Consider the following 23,787-nt stretch of genomic DNA (forward strand, 5'->3'; position numbering starts at 1 on the left):
TGCCTGGCTCGAGGGCGGGAGGCGCCCGGTTGCTCCCCCGGGCTGCCCCCTCAGCCAAGGGGCGGGCCGGCGCCCTCCTCTGTGAGGGCTGGCCTCGGCGGGGGCAGGGACGGGAGGGGACGCCGCCGGGAGAGGCGCGGAGCCAGCGCTCTCCATCCCTGCTGCCGGTGGGCTGTGTGCGGGATGAGCGTGATGCTGCGGGGCGCCCTGCGGCGGCTGCGGCCCCCTCGCCGCGGCGGCCGGCCCGACCCCTTCGCCGCGGCTGCCCTGCGGCCCCTCGGCGGCGGTGCAGGCGAGCAGGGGCGGTGAGTGCGGGCCGGGCCGGGCTGTGCCGGGCGGGCGGGGGGCGGTGGGGAGGCGCGGGCAAAGGAGCCGTTAACGGTCGCGGCTGTCAGCGCGGCCTCCGCGTCGCCTCAAGGCGCGGCCCCCGAGGGTAAGGCTGCCTGGCGGGGCCTGCGAGGGGAAGGTGGTAAGGGGAATGGGATTGGGCTCCTTCTGCCAGCCTGCAGTGCTCCACCAGCTGCCGTTCGGGGTCACCGGGCCGCGAAGGCCTCTCCCTTTGGGCAGGAGGTGCATCTTCCCCCTGCGCCTCGCATTGCCGCGTCAAAGACCAGACCCAGCCCGGGGTGAGTCGCTGATCTGGTACAGAGAGATCCCTCCTGTGGTCTTCTGGGCCATATCGATGAGTGAAAAATGACCTGTTTTAACTGGCACGAGCAAACATCTGGGTGGACCGTGCCCCCAGCTTCTTACCAGGCTCCGGGGTTTGAAAGAAAAGGTTTGAAAAGACCTGAAAGTCAGGTGAGTAAGTCTCAAATCCATGGCGTAAAAGAAGCATGAGAAAAGCCTTCATGCTTGACCCTCATTACCATGTGCCTCAAAATTCAGTAGAGGAGCTGGCGTTAAGTGTCTCACATCTGGCTGTTAAACAGCTTACTGTTAACTTGCAAAAATTAATATGTAATCTCAAAAAAGAAAGAACGCGTGCAAGTGTGTGGTGCACCAAATACAGAAAGCCTGTGGTGTCCAGTGCTCCCATTTATTTTACTTTTCATTCATTGCCACATAGTGAATAAGCATGGTACATATTCCTCCTGCATTTGCGTTCAAATTGCTGTATTATTTTATAAGATCTCCGTTCATAATACATACAACTAATAGCTTTGATTTCTGAGTGGAGAATGGGCAGAAGACTAGTTACACATTAGAAAGCCGTTTGCCAGGGAAGTTGCAAAAGCAAACGTACAAGGAGGGAGGAGATAAAATTGAGTATTGATTAACTGTCCTGAAGGGAGAGGTACTGTGATTTCACAGTAGTCTGTACTGCTACTGTACTAAGAGGCCCTACCTTGTCTCACATCCAAAAAAATGGCTTTTTAAAATTTGGATAAATTTCCTGATCTGGCTTGCTGCTTGGATGGGGCAGTAGAGAGGAGGATCAGGAGATGAGATGGAGGAGAATGGAGCTGCCTATCGCAGCAGTTCTGGTTTGTGCTGGCTTAAAGTGGTTGTGAAAATGCAGCATGGTGTAGTAGCACGTGGGAGCCATTGACAAAAACCTGTTTCTATAATGTTTTAACTTCAGCAAAGTAGAATGTGTCAAAATAGACAGAACATGAAAATAAACATTAAGTTTCATTGTTCATGAACACAAACACTGATGTAGTCTGATGACATTGGCTTTAGAAATTTATTAAGGAGCTTTACTAAGTACACATTTTTTAAAGACTCTCTTTGTGTTGTGTATACCATAGCACTTTTGAAAAGTCAGGTTTTGACACTGTTATTTCAGGTGTACAGTTTCTCATTGAAAAATAGGATCTACATATAAGGGTATATTGGACAAATAACAAAGATTTAAAGTTGTGAGTGGAAGCAAACTTGCTTTGGTTTTTGTATTACTACTGTTTATGTATATGACCCTTTAAGGGCATGTACTTTGAAAGAAGGTAAGAGTGAACAGGTTAGGTTTTAGACTCCCAAGCAGGCACCAAGCTATATTGTGATTGGAGCTGTAAACAGAAGAGATGAATGAAAGTGCAATTGTCTTTTTGTAACTGCCAGTAATTTTTTTTTCCCCAGGAAAGAAACCCAGGCTCCTTCCTTGGGGAAAGATAGAGCAGACACAGTGATCATCGGAGGTGGTTGCGTTGGTGTGAGTCTAGCCTATCACTTGGCTAAGGCTGGCTTGAAGGATGTTGTTCTGCTAGAAAAATCTGAGCTCACTGCAGGATCTACTTGGCATGCAGTAAGAAATGTTTTGTTAATCTCTCAGATTAACAGCAGTTTGTGTAGATAAAGGTGGTGGAATTTTCATTACCTTTATATTCCCTGGCTTTCCAGAGATTAACTATCTTGATTATTTTATAGATACAAACTTTAGCACCGAGTTCTTTATAGGTTTGCCGTATGAGTTTTGAAAAGTTGGTTCAGCTATCCAAAGTATACTTTCTCATTTGTAAAAATTGGGACAAATACTGTGTTTTGAAATTACTGGAAGGTAACTGTTAGTAGTAGTATACATTTTTGGCTGTTAACTGGATTTAGACTTTAAACTTTAGTTTAACTTAGACTTTTTGAGTTTGAGGTTTTATTTCAAAGGTAATCTAATTTATACTGTAGACTTTATCATTGAACTGTCATGCATAAACCAGAAATGTGAAATTTGGCATTATTGTATGTGTAATTATTTTTTATATATGTGCCACCCTGAAAAAGAAGTAATCAAGAAGCAGCATTAGTGTCCAGTTCTCAGAGAATATCACTGTCCCAGAAACTGATTCTTATTAGAGACAAGAGCTTTCTTTCCTGCCACCACTGACATTACACAAAATCTTGGAGAAGCAAAACTAACAACTGTACACTGTGGGTTTTTTTAAGGCTTAACTTTTGTCTCTACTCTAAGGAAAAGAATCAAAAAGACATACATGTAATAATGACAGGGTGGGGACACCTCCTGTAATAATACTAATCACATGGACATACTGGTGCACAACATGTGCACCTATTTTCTATGTCAGTGTCTGGAGTAGGTAGTGTAACAAAATGAAATAAAGCTTGCCACAATAATAGATGCTTTTTCCATTCATTTCCAGCTATGCTCAGCTGAAACTGGGAGAATATTATCCCTGTGTGTAGCAATACAAAAGAGTAAAAAACCAACAGTTTGCTGTCTCTAGAACTACTCTATTAATACAATAGAGCATTTATGCAATACTTGTAACTATAGTGTCTGAGTGCCTTTCAGGAACAAGTTGAGGAGGATTACTCAGATGGATTATATTTGATTTGCATTCTCATACTTCTCCCAGGGGAAGAAGTCTGAAGTTTGAAATACTTCATCTTAGTGGAGATGTTTTGTGCGTATGGCGCCTTATGAGAGAACAATAGTAAAAAATGAAACTAAAAATAATCACTGCCTGAAATGTATAAGGAGGTTTATACTTCATTTTACTTTCTTTTCAACAAACAAAGCAAAAGAAAACACACTGTATGGAGTTAGCAAAAACAAAATTTAGTAATTACATCTCTTCTACAAAGAATGATACTACAGGTGATGCAGTTCAGTGAACAGAGCAACACCATCTATAGTGTCAGATCACGCATCTTGTGTCTTGAATCGTAACTATGAAATGCTCAAAGAAATACTGTGACTTGAGTATATGAGTGAAGCACAGACAATTCTATTTACCCAATGCATATACAGAACAATAAGTGTGTAAAAAAAAAAAAAATCCCCTCATTGAATAAGAAACCAAAATCTGAAAGGGGGGTTGCTACTAAATGTTTCCTTTGTTCTTGTTGTTATATTCACTCACTCTAGCTTATTGCTCCTAACTACGTAAAAGCAACCTCTCCTTCAGTACTTTTGCCCCCACTTCTTAGCGAATGCAGCGATGGAGCACTAAGTGAGGAACTCTTTCAAATCTAGGGAGAGACCTGGAGCGCAGCAGAGAAAATGCCTGCACTAGGCTATTGAGAGGGCTGCTTTGTGGCATCTGCTGCAACAGAATTTGAAGCAGTTAACACAGCAAGACACGTAGTTATGGGACAGGTTAAAAATGGATAACTATTAGGTAAACTACACGTATACTGCCTCTTTTCATTGAGCTCAGTATTAGAGTGCAGTGTCTGAAGATGAAAAAGTTGATGTTTCAGGTGGTGAGAAAGATCAAAACTGTGACTGTGAGTTCTTTGTTATACTATGCACTGTGCATTTATCAGTGGTTTCCTCACAGTGATACAATACTAGATACAGATGAAAATTACACATATAGTTAGCATGTGAAATGCCACATAGTATATTGCCTGCAGCCCCAAATGTTGAAAGTCTGGTTCAGATGTTGCTGTACTATACCACATTTTCCCTCTTTCACAGTCCAGTAGGTCCTGCCAGAGCTCAGGATCATGTTTCATATAGATCATATTCCTGCTAGTGTTGCTGCCAAAACTTTCTTCCACTTCTCAGGTCTGACATAAATTGGGCTGACTTTCATTTTATTTAAATTAAAACAACACAGAAAGTGTGCACATATTTATATTATCAGTAATAAGAAGATATAAATAACAGAGCAAATGCTTCTCATTTTTATACCTATCTAACCATGACGAAGTAGTCATTATTATATGTGGTAAATTAGGTCAGGACTTAGGCTTTAAGAACTCTTGAAGTTATACTGTTCTGCAGGTCAGATCATTTGCAATCTCACTGAAGCTGTAGGGACTGAACAAGTTATATATAACTCAGCAAATAAATTTTTTGTGTTATTACTTTATTAAAAGGCATTTTCTAAGAAAATGTTTAATGTATCATTCTGTTATGTGATACTTTTTCTTGCAACATGCGATCAATTTTGCTGCTGACAGTTAATAAAGCACAGAACAAGACAAATAAAAACTTGTTACAATTTGGTGAAACTTGCAAGAACAGAAAGTATAGGTGATAACAGTGTTAATGCTATTTTCCTCCAGAATGGTAGTTTAATAAATGGAGTTAGTATAAAATCTGAAACAGATTGGAATAGAACAAAACTGATACATGAACATTTCAACAAAGAAAAATTTCAACTATAAAAATGCCTTAAAAGCGCTGTGTCAATTCTCATAGCAAAGTGGCCATTCTTAAAATTATTTTCCCAGATCCTGTTCACCTATAATAACAAAATCTCTGTTTCATAAAAATAGAGCAAAAGCTAGAGCAAATCTCCTTCAAATACAAAAACGGTCAGCCCTGAAACACATATTGGGAGGCCAGCTGGGCGAGACAGGGAGCTGATGACTGAGTTCCAGAGCAAAACCATGGTATATAGCAGGTAGAAGCAGGAAAATGCTATGAAGGGGTAATTTAGAAAAATTGCCTGGGCATTTACAGGGGGTGTTAGGAAAGCCAAAGCTCAACTAGAGTTAAGACTTGTAAGGAACATCGAAGGCAACAAGAAGAGCTTCTACTGCTGCATTAGTAGTAAAAGGCTGAACAAGGAAAATGCAGGACCATTGCTGAATGAGGTGGGTAATTTAGTCACAGCGTACACTGATAAGGCTGAAGTACTCAATGCCTTCTTTGCCTGAGTTTTCACTGACGAGGTTTCTCAGGGCTCTGTGCTCTGAGCAGGGTTAAGGAGAAGAGGAACTACCAGCAGTGGATGAGGATCAAGACAAGGATTACTGGGAGAACTTGACTCATGCACATATGGGCTGGATGCAAGAATGCTGCTGAATGGCATTGCAAGGCTGGGAATGTATCACCTTTGAAAGACTATGGAGATCGGGGGAGGTGCCCAACATTTGGAGAAGGGCATATGTATGCATATTTAAAAAAAGCCAAAGGGACAAGCAAGGGAGCTAAAGGCCAGCTAGCCATACTTTGGTTCTTGGGAAAATCGTGGAGCATGTCTCCGTTCATATTTCTGGGCCCAGGAAGGAGACAAAAGGTGGTTGGGAACAGCCAGCATAGATTTGCCAAGTGTAAATCATGTCTGACCAAACCTGATTGCCTTCTATGATAAAATGACTGAATATGTAGACAAAGGGAGAGCAGCTGATGTCACTTACCTGCATTTTAGCAAGACTTTAGACACTGTCTCCTATAATATTCATGTATTCAATTGAAGATGTTATGTTATGTATGGCTAGGCAACAAGATAGTTGAAAGACTGTTTGGATGGTTTTGCTCAGAGGGTAGTGATTAATTGGTCATACTCTACCCAAAGGCTGGAAACAAGTGGAGTGTCGCAGAGGTCTGTCCTGGGACCCATCCTGTTTAATATCTTTATCAATGATCTGGAATAGGTGGCAAAGTACATATTCATCAAGTTTGCAGTTGACAACAAACTAGGGGGTGCAGTCAATGCACTCAAGGGCATGGCCGCCATGCTGAGGGAGCTAGGCAGGCTGGAGGGATGGAAGGACAGGAACTTCATGAAATTTAACAAGGACAAATGCAAAGTCCTATACTTGGCCAGGGAAGTAGTGCAGTCTCTGTCCTTGGAGATTTTCAAGACCAGGCTGGAGAAAATCTTGGGCAACCTGGTCTGATCTTGCAGCTGACCCTGCTTTGAGTATGAGGTTGGATAGAGACCTCCTGAGGTCCAATTCAATCTGTTTATTTTATTACCATTATTTTATGATTCTATGATCTTAATTTTTATATAATCCAGTCAGGTTATAGTTGTCTCCCAACTGCACTCCTGAAATCAGAAACATTAGTTATCTGAAGCCAAAAGCCAACAAATGTGTTTAAAATTCTTTTATTCACTTAAAAATGTCGGAGAGAGAAGTTTTGATTTAATTCCTGCAGTTAAATGCTCTTGAATGTACATGGGTTTATAGTTAACTTGCAAGTGATTTGTGGTTCATTTGGTTCAAAATCACTTTACTAACAGTGACCACTAAAATGGAATTTTGCTACATCTGGAAAATATAGTATTACATTTGGAAAAATAAAAGACTAGAAAATGTTTACACAAATAAAAGAAGAGAGTAAAAATAATATGAGGTGACACAATTTGCAGGTACAAGTAAATTAATTACTCATAGGTTATTGTAAATGGCTAAAGAAATGTAAACATTCCAATGCCTAATTTATTTCTTTATTCTGTATACACAGAAAAGAGGCCCTTAGGACTTTTTTTTTAAGAAACAAGCAAGTTTTAACTACAAATTCTGCAGTGAAACAGCCCTCAGTTTTAGTCTGAGGTAATTAAAAGAAATATGTTCACAACAACGTAAACCCACATGTATCAAATGGGATCAAAAATGCATTTAGTCAAATGCCTAGTCTCCAGCAGTGTCCAGTATGATGATGATCTGATAAGATAATATGAAAAGGACAAGTAATGTTTTTCCAGACTATTTATCTAGCCCAGGAACTTCCTGAATTCAATGTGCCAGCTTTGTGCTTAATGTGGCCCTTAATAGATGTTTCTTCTCCTACAGATCTGTGTGATCACTAGAGCCAAATTTATGAATAAAATACAGGCACAACTGAAAAATGTAATACTGGTAGATGATTGATTTTGCACATTTTTCCATTGGTTTATTTTGGCTTTTCTTTCATGTGGTACACTATGCTATCATATATAAACTTTAAGATATCAGAGAGATAAAATTCTCACAAAGAAAGGAAAAACTTCTAACACCATGGGTAGTGTAAAGACATATATTCAGTAATGCCAGGCACTTATACTGTTGCTCTGAAGATACTGAGTACCTGTCATCTCAGGCAATGAGTATGATTTATGTTTTTTGAGGGACATGGTATCTTGAGTGTAACCTATTTGCTAAGAGCAATTTGAAGCTAATTGTTTCTGAAGAAAAAGATTGGGTCTTAAATATGAAGCTGCACCAAGAAAGATGGGTCGGAAGAGGCCATGGTTTCAAAAAATGAGGTTGTGTGATCTAATTAATGCAATATATGTTGATGTTAATTCTAGAGAATTGTAATGTTTAATAGGTTCTTAGCATAATTAAATTAGTTCGAATTAAAATATATCCTTAAAGACCACTAAATCTTGCTTTTGTTATTCATATGTATACAGTTATTCCGCTAGCTTTAAAAGTTAAAGCCTTAAAATACGCAGCACAGAAAAGAGCTGACAAGCTAAAATCAAGAATGGTTAATGTATGTGCATACTGGGCAACTTAGAAGGAAACTATCAAAACTCTACTGTATGTGTTACTTTTCACCTTTAGATTTCCTGCTGTTTTTTTCTCAGAATGACAGTGAACTCAAAGGTGGACTCTGGTGTCTAGCTCCCTTAATTGAAGCAACCTTCATCTATGAGTAAGGTCTATTTTAGTTAGCAAAATATGCACTATATTATATATGTATAGCAATATATAGCAATATATATATAGCAATATATATAAAGTATTTAAATCAATGTAGTTACTTAGCTTGAAAACCTAAGGTAATTTTGCATTTCTGTTGTCTCAGTTGGAAGAAGAGTTTTAGTGAGATGTCAAATTCAGGACACACAAAGACATATGCTTAACTTCAGTAACACTTTAACTCTGCTTTTTTTAAGTGCTAAATGTCTGCAGTTACGAATGTCGTTAGATTGATGCAGCTGGCTCTTGTAGGCAGGTGAACAGTTTCCTTAAATGTGGAAGAGGCTGTAGTAACTTCTTGATTTTACCTTTGCATGAACCCAAAAGGGCTTGACAGCTTTCTCAAGCCAGACCTAGTAAAATGATGTGCAAAATGCATATAGTAATGTCTTAAGTTACTTCTGAAATGCAGCAAATGCTCTTCAACTGCTACATGAGACAACTGGTGAGAATAGAAGAACATTGACTTCCACCACCCTGCTGTTCACACACCAGGAAAGCAACAACTTTTGTTAAGATTTGGTCTTTGTGAAGGTTTGATTTCTCTCCCATCTCCATTTGCAAGAAGGAAAAGATCCTACTACAGGACATTTAGCAGGACAATCAGTTGATTTAGTTGATCAGGAACGGAGTTGTGTGTCTCTTCCAAAAGATTTGAAACTGACAACTGAATAATTTAAGGAAGAAAGGAAACCATAGGAGAGAACAACTGCAACAGTATCATGGGTTGACAAATTTGATGAGAAAAAGACAGGTGGAAAAACACATGTGCAGAAAACAAGAATGCCATACGTAGGGAAAGGATTTTATTTTTATTTTTGTAGCAGTTGGCTCTATCCATGTGTTGCTTTTCTTTACAGTATCTTAACAGTTTCTTTTTGAATGACGGAAGGAGGGCAAGAAAACACTGCATTTCTAATCATATCTCTATGTTATTGTTCCTATTTCTTATTTGAGGCTGGTTTAACAACTTATTTTCATCCTGGAATAAACTTGAAGAAAATTCATTCTTACAGCATCAAACTATATGAAAAGCTGGAAGAAGAGACTGGACAGGTAATCTCCTTAACCTTTTAATTATTAATTCAGATCAATGTTAACCATATGAATAGTCTTACAAAAAAGTTTGTAGTTGACAAGTTGATTATGTGTGTGTTCATGACTGTCATAAAACTCCCATTTTATTGAAAGATATTATCCTGCCTGCATGTAGTCTGGTGCTTTGTCACTAAATATTTTAGATGGTTTCTCAGATCTCTCTGAAGTTTAAGAAAATGGTTTTCATCAAACATCTCAGAAACTCAGCAGACTTAGAGTCTGCAACTTTAGCTTGGTATAGGAGTTAAAATAGCATCAAGGATCTGGAATGAATGGATTGATTATGATACATTCCTGCTTTAAACATGTCCACTTAAAAATTCATATGATGTGATGCTGTCTGTACTTGAGAAGATTGCTGCAATTCTTCCCATCCCTTTCAAAGATGTGTTTTTATTTAGTTACTTAAGGAATGGGTATGCAGAGAAACACATGGGTCATCTTTTTTATCTGGCATCATTCAGCCATATAGATTTCACTTACTAAACTCATACTTGCTTCAGACAGCAGCAGAAATTTCATCATTCTCACTGTACTAGTCTACAAACTTGATCATTGTAATAAAATGCTTTTTTCTTTATTCCTCTGCTCAGATAGATAACATACTACAGCAGATTATCATTGTGAGTTCTACTAAAAGACTTATTCAGCCATATTAATGTCCTCGGAGGTAACACAGAAAAGGTGAAGTAAACAGTGTATACCAGAAAATGAGCATTCAGTGTCCAGCTATACAAGGATTTCTACTTTATTAAAAAGACAAAAAAAGGCCGGTAGTTATTACTGTGTGTAAATAAAGATGTGTGTAAATAAATGTGTAAATAAGTGTGTAAATAAAGATGCTTACTCAGTTAAATTTATTCTGCAGCACCTCAACAGAAAATTCTGCAGATGATAGACTTTAATATAAACTATTATATATTTATTTTTGAGATGTGCCTGATTCTATTTTTGAAAGTGTATGACTGCATAAATTCAAATATTTATCAAATCTTAATAAAAGTAATAGTATCATGACATTCAATAGAAGCTTTTTACAACTGTTTTGAAGATAGTATATATTAACCTAGTAAGTTAATTTGATAACTTTTTAAAAATTTTATTTTCTCTAGGAGTTTACATCTGAGTCCGGTTCATTTAGGGGCACCTAACTTATTTGAGTCTCTTTTCAGTGATGTTAGTGGCAAAATTCCTGTAGACTTCCCATAGCATAAGAACATGCATTTATGGACATAAGTAAAGGTTCTTTCAGTAATTCACTTTTGCTCTTTGTTTTAGGCTGTGGGGTTTCATCAGCCTGGCAGCATCAGAATTGCTTCAACCCCCACTAGGGTGGATGAATTCAAATACCAAATGACTCGTGCTGGTTGGCACCCAACAGAGCAGTACCTAATCACACCTGAGAAAGTACAAGAGCTATTCCCCTTATTGAACTTGGATATGGTAAAGAACCTAATTTTATGAAAAATAACTTCCATTGCAATTAAATATTGGTTTATCAGATATGTAGACAGAAGGTCTGTTTATACAAACTGGACAATAAATTCTTGTTTTTCAGTGAAAAAAAGTTACACTATAAACTAAAATCAGACTCGTGCATTTTAGTGCATACTGTAGGCCAGTATGCATACTATTAATTATAATATATATAATATCATAATATTAAAGCATTGCGCCTTTGATCACATGGGACAACTGAGCAATTTTAATTCCTTACACCATTGTTAAATTGGTTAACTGAAGGCCTGATATTATTATATGTTTTGAAAATTAGTTTTTATTTTACTCCTTAAGGTTTACTGCATTCAAGAAAGAAAATGTTTTTTAAAAAAAATAGTTAATTTTGATAAATTTAAATTTCTTTCATTTTGTGGGATTTTACCTCCACTTAGGTTTTAGCTGGCCTGTATAACCCTGGAGATGGTCATATTGATCCCTATTCTCTCACCATGGCCTTGGCTGCAGGAGCCAGAAAATATGGTGCCCAATTAAATTACCCCATCGAAGTGACTAATCTGAATTCCCGATCAGATGGAACATGGGAAGTTGAAACTCCACTTGGAATAATTCGAGCAAAGAGAGTTGTGAATACTGCAGGTAACGTAAGCATTTGTATACTCCTCAGATTTACAAACTAGCTGACATGGAGCACCTGTACTGAATTGTGTGGATTACAGGAAAAAGTAATACATCTTTTTGACTATTCACTTGGTTTGTGGTAAAACATACTTTGTGCATATTACTTTACAGTATTGTGAAAATTTAGCTTTTATGTTAATCATCCTTGACTAGGCATTAATAATATTTCCTTCTGGTTTGTCTCCAGCAGTTACTAGTCAGACTGTCTTGTTAGATTTTAGTAGCAGAAGAGACCTTTACTGGTCTACAGTAAGTTGTGTAGAAGAGACAGGCTACTGTCTATGCATGTTGTCCTCTAAAATCTTATGGGAACCACTTAGGAAGGGAAAAGGGATGTACAAATGAAGTAGAAATATCTTCACTGTTTTTTCAAAGAGACTGAAGATTTGCGGCAAGTAAGATAACTCTGCTTATTCCAGTATTATCTCTCTAAGATTTAACTCTATCCACATATCCTTGAAACATAAGATTTTTGTTGCCCTTTGAGTAGTATTTTAAACATGCACTTGGCTTAACAATACATTTTTTTATGTAATAAAAATTTCCTAACTCAAAGGAGCTTGTATTTACATATGCAATTTTTAATCTTCATTGTGTTAAAGAAGACAAACTGGTGTTTCTGCTTCAAAGAGTTTTTGGGCAAGAGTCCTTTGGATTTGTGTTTGTTTTCCTAAACAAGTTGACGGGTCTAAAAACCTGTATTAAATCTAAACTTCACTTATTTTTATGCTGCTTTATACAAGTTATAGAAAAATATATTATCGCTGAAACTGTTGGCACCTCCTGCGTGAAGTGTGCCTTCTGCTTCCTAGTGGGAGACTTTCTGTTTTCAATTGTTTGAAAACATACTGAATATTTACCATTTGGATGAAATTTTTGCAGACTCTGTCTGTTTCAAACAGAATCACATCTACATTTTTAGGGCATAAGTCTTTCATACATCCCATCTCAGTGAATAATCAGACTTCAGTAAAAAGCTGTGATTGCTCAAGAGGACTTTCTCTTCTTGCTCAGATGGGACAAGTGAACTGAGAGCAAGGATATGCCTTTATAATTTCTTTTTACATCTGTGCAGTGGAAAAGAAAAAAGCATCTATTCCTAGTGCAAGGCAGGTAAAATGAAGAAGTTGAGTGAGACAGGGACTCTTCTTGTTGGTGGGTAGAATAACCATGGCTGACAATTGGAATTATGACTGAGTTGTACTGGACGGGGAATAGACTGGGAGAGTGAAATGCTTGGGAAATGTTCCTGGAGGTGGTTGGGAACACTGGCAGCAAGTAGAACACTTATGTGCTAGAGGACTTACTGAATACGGAAGCTCAAATGGAGAAGGATTGTGGGGATGGCAACAGTGAGGATGACACCATAGAGAGGGATAGTGGAAAGGGATCTGACATGTTTCATTAAGGGAACTGGAGCTGGAGCTTTTTGGACAAAACCATTAGGAAGGATACTTGAGGACTGGTTGTGTGTGAAACTAAGACTGGAAAATTGAGGCTACCTGAGCTGTCTGAGCATGAAAGACTGGTGGAGTAGCACAGGAGACGTAGATGGGAGTAGATTGGAAGGAAGAGAAGGCAGGTGGGACAGGATATGACAAACAAGGGAGATTGACTTGCACACAGAGACAAAATAGCTGAAGAAGGATGTAAGGACTGGAGTAAGAAGAGTGGAGTATGAGACTGAGCAGAAAAGAAGAGCAGGTACAGGACAAGCAGGGATGGGGAAGAGAGAAGATTGGGACAGAGAGAAATTTGGAGGGAATGGGATAAAAGGGCTGAACTCTGAGAGGATGAGCTTTACTGAGTGATCTTTCTTTCGGTGTCTGGGATGTAGACAGCCCTATGTTAGATCATTCCAGGCTTTCAGTAAAGACTAACTGGGCGACCCATTGAAAAGTATGCTTTCTCATCATATGCTTCCCATACATAGGTGATCACCTGCTATTGCTATAAGTCTAGCTAAAATAGCAGGGATCTGAAAAAGTTCACCTTGGGGTTCTAAGCATGCTCATGAACTGTCATGATGTCCATACAGTGCCCCATAATGACATTTTGGAGAGAAAGAGGACTAGAAGAGTTCATATGCTTTTTAGAAAGCAAGGAACCACAGAAACAGGGAAACCAAATTAGAAGAATTTTATTTAGACCACAAAGTCAAGCACTTAAAAGATGAGAGGCATCAATATTTGATTGCCTTTGGACTGTCAGTTCATGGCTTTCAGGCATGAATTAGGGGACAGCATTCAGTTAAAAAATCACAAGCTCTCTTACTAATAGGATCCTTATGTCATTTGTTACACAGTATGGATATATTGGTCTGGGAATGATCCAAGATTATGGGATGGAAAAGCAGCTCTTTTGGCAATCAGACTTCTTATTTAGGCCACAAACTTCTAGGCACTCATTATTCCTAACCATTGGCTCTGCATCATATGGATGAAGTATCACAGATGTAGTAATTTCCTTATATTTTTGTAGTGTAGTTATCTTTCTTTGGCTTATGTATCAAGTTGACATTAGGCAGAGTTTTCTAGTAAATGCTTTTCAAAGTTTATTTGCAAAAATTAGAATGAGCCCTTGTGAAATTTTCGTAGTCTTTTTTTTTATTTAATAAGTTATTAAACCAACAATATATTTAGTTAATTCTCTTTTATACCTCACTATTCAGCCAAAATGAGCAATTGAAGCACACATAGCTTAACATTCTGGCTAAGGATGTGAAATCAATACTGTATAACACGTATCTCTTAAAAATGTTCTCTCAGCTAACATTCATTCTTCTCAGCCTTGCCTCATTCCACTACAGATCATGAATGGTATAATTCAGAGCTCATACTTTAGGCTCATGTTGCAACAGGAGCAGAGAAAAATGTATCAGAAGGCTCTCTACATTCTCTCTCCCCCCTCATCCTCCAACTGACATCTGCTGTGGAACTGGAACAAACTAGTTTCAACCAATCTTTAGCTGTTCCTTATGTGAGATTTCCATTTTGGAAGAAAGCAGATGCCTAATAAATAATCCCTGACATGAACTAACTGGTATTGAGCCTGCTGAAGTAATTTGCAGCCTATTTATAATGGCATGTTTGATTAAAGTCGGCAAAAATAGTGAATTTAGTTATATATACAGTATGTGTGTGTGTATATAAGCACACATTTGCAGACATGTACACACTGTATATACAACCATTTATACATATGTAGTGATGGAAGATTTTATCTTTTTTAAAAACAAGAGATAGTCAGATTACATAGTTCAACAGATACGGAAAGTACTACCACCACTAAATATTTCAGCATCAGATGTTTGCAATCTCTACAATTTAATCTTTACAAAAGTCCTAGAGATATAATTTATGCCTTAATTATGTCTACTATATGTGGTAGGACTTGACATCTGCTTCCAACTGGAATTTTGTTTCAGAGAACATATTCTTCCTTTTGCCATTTTTGTGTTTGTAATAGCTTTTGCACGTGGTTCAAAAACTTTAAACAAAGAAACTGTAATATGTTTCTTTTAGTAAATTTCAGTTGTTGTTATTCTAAGCAATTAAATAAGCATTTATCATGTGTTATTTTTTTTAGAAGTACAATATTTAAAATTTTATTTTGAGCAAACCTAAACTATTTGCCTTTAATTCAAAAGCAATTTAAAATCAGCTGTGTTTGTAATGTACTTCTGCAAACTTAATGGCTAAGAAATTTAATATTGTTTTGAAAGAAACAAAGTTACGTTTCAAAGACCTAAAATTAAGTCTACCATTTTTATTTTCTTTGAGGAGCTTGAATATGCTTGCTTTCTATATTTTCCACTCATTCTGTTTTAATGAGTAAGCAAAATAGGGAATTTATTAGAAGCACATTCCCAGAGCATTATTTCTTTTCCAAGTCTCTTTAAGTCCAAGGAATTTTGGCAGGAAAACAGTGCATGATACTAGAGATGGAATTTTCTGCTTCTTCACCTTTCCTTCTCCTTTATGGATCATTAGCTGACCTTACCTTAAAATAGTTTTCTTTGTAGGTGACATGGAAATGCCCAAATCAAAAGAAATTCCCTAAAGATTGTTAGTCTCTACTTAAATCCACATTTGTATTTGTCATGTATAATGGAGGAAACCCTTGCAGATGTTCTAGAAATTCAAATTTATTAGAATTTCTTTGGTTGTTTTTTGTATAAGGGAGCACAAATAAGGTTTCAGTAGCCTTAAAGGATGTTTTGAATCACTGTATGACTATGGCATGGTCTTCCCTGAGCTTATTTAACTGACTTAAGTGTTCTGTCAGTGAGTCTCCTCCAAGCAGTGAGGATGCCATTAACAAGCAAAACTCTTACGTATGATAAATGCAGAACAACAGATACTGGTTTTTAGTATTTACTGGGTAGGAGCTTTTAATTCACCAGATCCCTCTATCAGGATCCTGGATTTCCTGCTCCCTTGCTTTACCTGGCTGTTAGCAATTGTCAAGTGAGTCACCACAGAAAACATTTTCCTCAGAAACTTTGCATTTTTAAAAACTTTGGGTGTTAGACCCTGAGGCTGGTTTGTATTATTAAATAAGAGATTGACAGCCCTCCTGGCATGGGGGAATGGCACAAGGCCAGCACAACCCAACTCAGCTTTCCTAATTGCCCTGGCTTTAGGCCACGCCAGAGATGAGAGGATGTATTCCCAAGTTAATGTCAGCAAGCAGTGCGGGCTGGCTGCTCCCCGCAGGACAAGGAGCCAAGCGTGGTAACAAGGCTGGCAGGGCAGGGGCCGAGCCAGCAAGGGCTCCATCCTACAGAGCACAATGGAGGGAGCAGGGCAGGCCCAGGACCAGCAGCTGGGGTCAGCCCACAGTCCAGATCTCCAGACAAGTTTGTGGGGATGAGGCACAGGCAGATCCATACTGATGAAGCCAGACTGAGGCCAAGCCCAGAAGTCAATCCACAAGTCAGGAACAGGTCTGGTGATGGTAACCAGGGTCAGATACTGCCCTGTGATCAACAGGCAGGACCACAGACGAGACTAGGCTGAGGTCGAGCTGGGAAGTAGTCCACGGATCAGGGTCTGGATCAATCAGGTCCATGGCCAGGCACGGGCATGGTTGTGACAGAGCTGTAAACAGGCACACCTACAATCAATCCAGCTCAGACAGGTTCTGGAGGCCCTGAGCTGACCTGAAATGCGGCTCCTGGGCCCATGGGCAGGGCTGTGGGTGGAAGTCCCAGGTGAGGCTGCTCAGGATCATTAATGACTGTTAGTGCCCTCACGGCCCTGAGAGCTAAATTTTTACCAGATCTTGGAGAGCATGGAATTGAAGAGAGATGTAGGAGCATCTGTGTAAGACAAGTAAGCAGCAAAAAGGAAGAAAAGTTGTATGTTAAGCTGGGCATCATGAGTGTAAGTCCCAGGAGAAGGGGGAGCTGTGTTAGGTAGCAAAGTTTGCTGGAAGTAGTTTTTCATAAACAGTTTGGAGTCAGCTGGTTACACAGGAACCAGGCTGACCTGCCTTCTTTTCCTGGGTGCCATACAGCACATAGCCTTTTATTTGGAAGGCCCTGCTACCTCTTCCTCCTCTTCCATTTTGCTTTCCCCCAACCCTCACTCCTAGACTTCCCTAGAACTCCTGCTTCATTGGATTTTCCTCCTTCATTCCCACTTCTGAGACCTCCACTCCTTGATCCAAAGAGTCAGGCTGAAGGATATTCCAAGCTTCTTAGAGCAACTGCCATCCCAGTCAATTATATCTTTCTGATTCCCGCGTCTGTATGTTCCAACCTCACAGCAGATGTGAGCCATGGTGCAGAGCCCAAACTTTGCTAGGACTGCATTGCAGACCTACTTTACTGAAATAAACTATGGCGGTTGTGGGACTGTTAATTAAATTATTTTCTGAACTTTTAGAATCCTAATTTATATTTTTCCAATGGTATTTTTTTAGTATCTGTATACTAGAATAATATGTGGTAGTATAGTTAGGAACAAGAACATGGAATTATAGAGGGAAAATTGTGCTGGATAATATGAAAAATAATTTGAAAATTAAAAGTATGGAAAAAATTTCTTTGTCACATTCCATAAAGCGCAGTGCTTTCTGCGAATGTTTCACTGTTATTTTCCACTCATTGAAATTAGTCTTTGAATATTTCTGTTTTGTTTTTTGTCTTCTCTAGGCTTCTGGGCCCGTGAAATAGGCAAGATGATTGGCCTGCAGCACCCTCTTATACCCGTTCATCATCAGTATGTTGTGACATCAACTATCCCTGAAGTGAAAGCCCTAAAAACAGAATTGCCTGTGATTCGTGATTTAGAAGGATCATATTATCTAAGGCAAGAAAGGGATGGTCTTTTATTTGGTCCATATGAAAGTGAGGAGAAGATGAAGCTGCAGGACTCATGGGTAACAAATGGAGTCCCACCAGGTAATTAACGACATTAAATCTTTAAACTTGATAAGCACTAGCACACGTTTTAATGTGTATAAATCCCAGCCTGCCATGCTGCCTTATGTAATGGAAAATAGAAAATATTTGCAATGTGTGATTGTAATGCAGAAACTTTTTTCCAAAGAATAGAATTCTAATGATAAGAGTGAATAGAAATAAAAATGTAACATAAAAAAAGCCTACTTGAAATAGGCACAAATATATGTCTACAACATAGTCTTACCCTCCTCTTTGAACAGGTGCCTGTGTGTTGTGATTAGATGCAGTCACCAAATCTGTGTTATGTAGCCTTTTGCAACTGAATAGGGATTTTTCTAAGCTTACAGTTCTCTCCAGCATACTGACAGGAGCTTTCGATTTTTGCTGTTCCCACAGAGATAACGTGGTTGTCAAATAGGAACACAGGTACAGCAAACGAGTATCTTAGACAAAATGCTGTGTTCAGATATAAGTGCAGGAGAGCTGTAGATTTGTATAGAATTTTTGTACAAAAAATCCCAACAATGTCATACTGCTGCTTATTAAAAAAAAAATCAAAATTACCGTGTTATATCTAGGCTCCAGCTTTACATTCACTTCTAGAAAGAAAGTTATATTAAGTCAATAGTGTTACTGTTTTAAAAAAACACAACGTGTTTCCTAAGGAAGAGCATTGTTGGGCTTTGGATTGCACTGTCACAGCTTCTTGAATTTATTGTCTCCAGTAGTGTCAAGTCCCTCTACAGAGTGATGTTCAATAATGCTTAGAGCCCAGACTGAAGGCTGAAATATATCCAGGAATTCACTAAATGCCATGGAAATCATAAGCTGACACAGGCAATATCTTTCTTCCCCTCCCCAAATTGCTGGCGTATTGAGAAAAATAAGTAGGTCTTATTAACAAAGAAGGAAGTTTCTGTGTTTCTCCACTTCCTTTCTACTTCATTGTTGAATTTGTGTGACCTCAGGGTTAAACAAATATGTATAAAGGACAGTGTAACTGCAGAGACAATAAACTTGATCCTGCAGGTAACTAGGGATTCATGCACGCTATTTTTCTCATGTAGGATGGCAAAGGCTTGAACATACCCACTGATGAATTCCATATAACTTTTCTATATGTAGATTGCATAACTGTATTTAAAATGTAAGTATTTTCAGCATAATTAAGTATATAATAAGAGTCAAATATTTGTACAGGTTTTGGAAAAGAACTTTTTGAGTCTGATTTAGACAGAATAATGGAGCATATTGAGGCTGCTATGGAAATGGTCCCAGTTCTGAAAACTGCAGACATCGTAAACACAATTGCTGGTCCTATCACCTATTCTCCAGACATTCTTCCTATGGTGGGACCACATCAGGGTGTCATAAATTACTGGGTAGCTATTGGTTTCGGGTGAGTAAATTCTTCATGACAACTTTTGCCTGTCATATTGCTAAAATGGCAGTCAGCTCAAGCTTTGCAAATTTTTATGGGTTTGGGGGTTGTTTTGCACATATTTTATGTAAAATGTAATTGGAAATAGTCTTAATTACCACTACCTATGTAATACAAGCTCTCTCTTACTTCTTCTTCATAACTCTCACTATTTTTTCAATTTGTTTCCTCCTTTTATTCTGGAGGCCAATATCTGTGAGACTTCATGAAGCAGCAAGAAATGGGTAGTACTTGGTACTGTCTGTGCAGCAAGTTAAAAGTCATAAAAGTGCTGGGCTTTACAATAAACTTTCCAGTTCATTTTATGTATTGCTTTGAATTACACTGTGTTCAACAGTTGTTTGGCATATGCAGAAACTGGTGTCACTGTAGTTGTGGCAAGAATGACTGGTACAGGGAGAACCTCTAATATGAGGTAGTAACTTTCAGGTGAAGAGTGGAAAGCATACTAAGCAGAAGGCACTGCCAGCATACTGGGTGGGTGACTGCTCTAGGGATACAAACACAGTAATGGTTCTCGTTGTTGAAGGTTGAACTGAGAAATGATGTTGCTGGATGTTGGAGGAAAGCAAACGAGGGCAGTGTGACAACAGCAATGGGTGTTTTACTAGTGTTATTTATTCTCTTCTGCCCATTACAATATTTTCTTTGAATGTGACTTGCATCTTATATACTCTGGCCCCACTGAAGTCAGTGGTAAAACTCTTACTGACTTCTCTTTCATTGTCTTAGTTTGACCATTGATTCAAGATGGATAGAATGAACTGAATACAATTCCAGGCACATGTTATTGAACACGTTCTGTTTACATTGTTTTTCCAATTGCCTAACTTGCTGTTCAAAATCCAGCTTAGCTTTTTCCAGTTTTCTTTCAGTCCAAACCAAACAAACCCTCAGATCATAAGATAAGGCAGTACCACTAACGTGCTTTCCAAGGCCCTCAAAATAAAAAGGTTTGGTAATTTTGCAATGATTCATTGTGAAAGGTATTCACCTTTGCTGTTTGGATTAAAAAAAAAATATTGTTATCTTTTAGTAACATTTGCAGAACTTATAGTTACAAAAGTGGTTTGCCTAGTCCTTGGTCACCAAAAAGACTGTTTAAGTTCATTACTGTGCTGCCAGATTTTGGAGCCTGTTTTCCTTCATTGGTGTCAATGGGAGCAGAATCAAAGTTCCATATAGGAATAACTGAAGACCAGTGTTATATGTTCTTTAAACAACTTACTTCAGGAATTTGGTTAATCTCTAAATGTTGAGAGACAGGTCGCAATTATGTTGCTGTCATTGGGTTGCTTTGTCTGCTTTTCAAGGACTTTTGACTCTCTGTTCTATGCTTCTGGGTCACTGCAGTGTTTCTACCAGTGTTGTAATTTTTTGTGTGCATTAGCAAATCCTTATCTCATAGTCAACTAGCAGGGACATTGTGACAGAGGACTTAGTGCTGTTAGTTTAGAGGATTTTTATTATCTAAAATTAGCAGCTTGCTAGGCGTTTTAATGTGCAAAGAAGTTAATAAGTATAGTTAGCAGGGCTTGTAGCACTGCTTATTATTAAGGTTGCTCAACACTTCCCATTTAAGACTGTTTTCAATTACTTATAGCTTTGAAAATGTTAACAAGAATAGGCTAGAATTTTATTCAGAAAAATTTAAGTCAAAGCAGTGTAACCATTCCAAAGAACAAGATTTTTGGAAGGTATGTTGTTTTGCTGTGTTAAGGTTTTTGGGGTCTTTCTTTTGAAAAGTTCTAATTTCCCCATTTTCTGAGAATGAACTTCACATTTGGCAGAAGTGACCTTTCTCCTAAAGGTACGCCTTTCTGCCGTTCTTCACAAAATCTATTCATGAGGCCCATTCACAAGCCTTTATAAATGTTACAGCTCATAAACACTTAATAGAGACTCACTAAATCTTGCACTAAGATTCCTGCATTCTATCTACAGTAGTGTTCCACAGCCAGAGACTGAACAGGAGTTTTCCTGCAGAAATGAGATAGAAAAATGGCTAAACCTGGGACAAAGACACTAGAAAAGGGACCATGGTGTGCAAGGACTCAGATTTCCTAGGAAAAAGGAGTGGAATGAGTTGAAAATCGGTGAGAAGCAAGGACTCATAAACAAGTAAGACACAAGAATAGGAGAGGGACAATGCAAAAGATAATCTGGCAGGGACTGAAGGAGAGAAGAAAAACAGAGAAGGGCAGTTTGTGTTCATTAAGTAAATTTTCTCTAAATCCTCATATGAAGACTGAGATTCTTAAACTGTACCACTCTTTACAGCTGCTTGTAACATCCCATCCCCGCAAGCATGTGTTTCATTCTTGTGTAGCAGAACTGCGGTGGTATATTAATACAATCAGCTCCCCATTATCTGAGGTAATGAGGGATTTGGGCACCCTGCATAATTTAAAATCTCTGATAATGTAGGCCCAGCTAGGAGCACCAAAATCAACTGATTACACAGAGTCAGTGCTGCAAAGCTCTGCAGAGAGCAGAGACCATCCAGAGGATAGTGGTCAATGGCTCAATGTCCAGATGGAGATCAGTGATGAGTGGTGTCCCTCCGGGGTCTGTATTGGGACCAGTACTGTTTAATATCTTCATCAATGACATGGACAGTGGGATCAAGTGCACCCTCAGCAAATTTGCAGATGACACCAAGCTGAGTGGTGTGGTTGACATGCCTGAGGGATGGGATACCATCCAGAGGGACCTGGACAAGCTCAAGAAGCGGGCCCATGCGAACCTCATGGGGTTCAGCAAGGCCAAGTGCAAGGTCCTGCACCTGGGTCAGGGCAACCCCAGTATCAATACAGGCTGGGGGATGAAGGGATTGAGAGCAGCCCTGCGGAGAAGGACTTGGGGGTACTGGTGGATGAAAAGCTGGACATGAGCCGGCGATGTCCGCTCACAGCCCAGAAGGCCAACCGTATCCTGGGCTGCATCAAAAGAAATATAGCCAGCAGGTCCAGGGAGGTGATTCTGCCCCTCTACTCTGCTCTGGTGAGACCCCACCTGGAGTCCTGCATCCAGCTCTGGAGCCCTCAGCACAGGAAAGACATGGACCTGTTGGAGCGGGTCCAGAGGGGGGCCACAAAAATGATCAGGGGGCTGGAACACCTCTCCTATGAGGACAGGCTGAGAGAGTTGCAGTTGTTCAGCCTGGAGAAGAGAAGGCTGTGGGGAGACCTTATTGCGGCCTTTCAGTACGTAAAGGGGGCTTATAACAAAGACAGGGACAAACTTTTTAGTAGTGCCTGTAGCAATAGGACAAGGGCTAATGGTTTTAAACTACAAGACGGTAGATTCAGACCAGATATAAGGAAGAAATTTTTTACAATGAGGGTGGTGAAACACTGGAACAGGTTTCCCAGAGAGGTGGTAGATGCCCCATCCCTGGAAACATTCAAGGCCAGGTTGGACGGGGCTCTGAGCAACCTGATCCAGTTGAAGATGTCCCTGCTTGTTGCAGGGGGGTTGGACTAGATGACCTTTAAAGGTCCCTTCCAACCCAAACCATTCTATGACTCTATGACCAGTCAGCCCACAGGCAGTGCTGTACCTGTAGTAGCAACTCCACATCGCAGGGCTGTCTTGCCCCCAGGGTTACCCTGCCATCAGCTCAGCAGTCGTCAGCTGAAGCTAAAAAACTTCATTGTATTTGGTCTGTTGCCACCCACAGTCATGCAGTGGTCCCTGTGCCATGTTCCCCTGTGCTTTTGGCTGCAGTGAATGGTGCAGGGAGACTTAAGCTGTCTAAAACTTCTGGAGCCATTCTTGAAAGCGTTGTAGCCATGGTCACAAAACTTATACCCATGAATAACTAAGAGTTGCCTAATTAAATTACTCCAGCAATGGCTAGCTCTTCTGTAGTACTTGCGGAGTGGCAGTTTACAGGCGCTCATCTTTACTGCATCAACTGTGGTGACACAACCTTGTGCTGAGAATCTGAGTATTTATGCTGAACAGCCTAAAGGAATGTGTTTGGCAGAATTACTTCAGGTACTCAACTGTTTGATATTTCTATTTCATTTAAATAAATAAATAAATTACAGATAAAACCCCACTATATCAAAGTAATCTCATGCATATTATGAAGTCAGGCATTCTACAGTTAGGAAGAGCCAGAACTAAGTTGTCTGTGTAATCTGAATTCATTCTTCTTATGCATATGCATTAGAATTAAATGATTACATCCTTTTTTGTCCACAAGAGCCTTGCCTATTTAATTGAAGGCATAGAATTCAGAATCCAGAGTTGATGAACAGCAATTCAGTTTTGTTTTAGCTTCACTATTCAGTGTGAGTGTCTGTGATTTAATTGGTACATGCTAATCTAAACTTGGTTTTGGACAGACTTACTATTTCTT

The 23,787-nt window shown here is 39.2% G+C and overlaps 1 protein-coding gene across 1 annotated transcript in view; it reads left to right on the top strand.

The window, feature by feature from the left end:
* Positions 1 to 183: 183 nt before the first annotated feature.
* The window catches only part of DMGDH (dimethylglycine dehydrogenase), a 47,185-nt gene continuing 23,581 nt past the window's right edge, over positions 184 to 23,787 (top strand). The window contains exons 1-7 of the mRNA XM_072859685.1: positions 184 to 305; positions 2,083 to 2,248; positions 9,286 to 9,384; positions 10,705 to 10,869; positions 11,319 to 11,523; positions 17,726 to 17,974; positions 19,178 to 19,376. Of these exons, the coding sequence (XP_072715786.1) occupies positions 184 to 305; positions 2,083 to 2,248; positions 9,286 to 9,384; positions 10,705 to 10,869; positions 11,319 to 11,523; positions 17,726 to 17,974; positions 19,178 to 19,376 (1,205 nt within the window). The remainder of the gene's footprint in view (positions 306 to 2,082; positions 2,249 to 9,285; positions 9,385 to 10,704; positions 10,870 to 11,318; positions 11,524 to 17,725; positions 17,975 to 19,177; positions 19,377 to 23,787) is intronic.

The sequence above is a fragment of the Ciconia boyciana genome, chromosome 4, assembly GCF_034638445.1.
Source record: "Ciconia boyciana chromosome 4, ASM3463844v1, whole genome shotgun sequence".
Classification (NCBI taxonomy): domain Eukaryota; kingdom Metazoa; phylum Chordata; class Aves; order Ciconiiformes; family Ciconiidae; genus Ciconia; species Ciconia boyciana.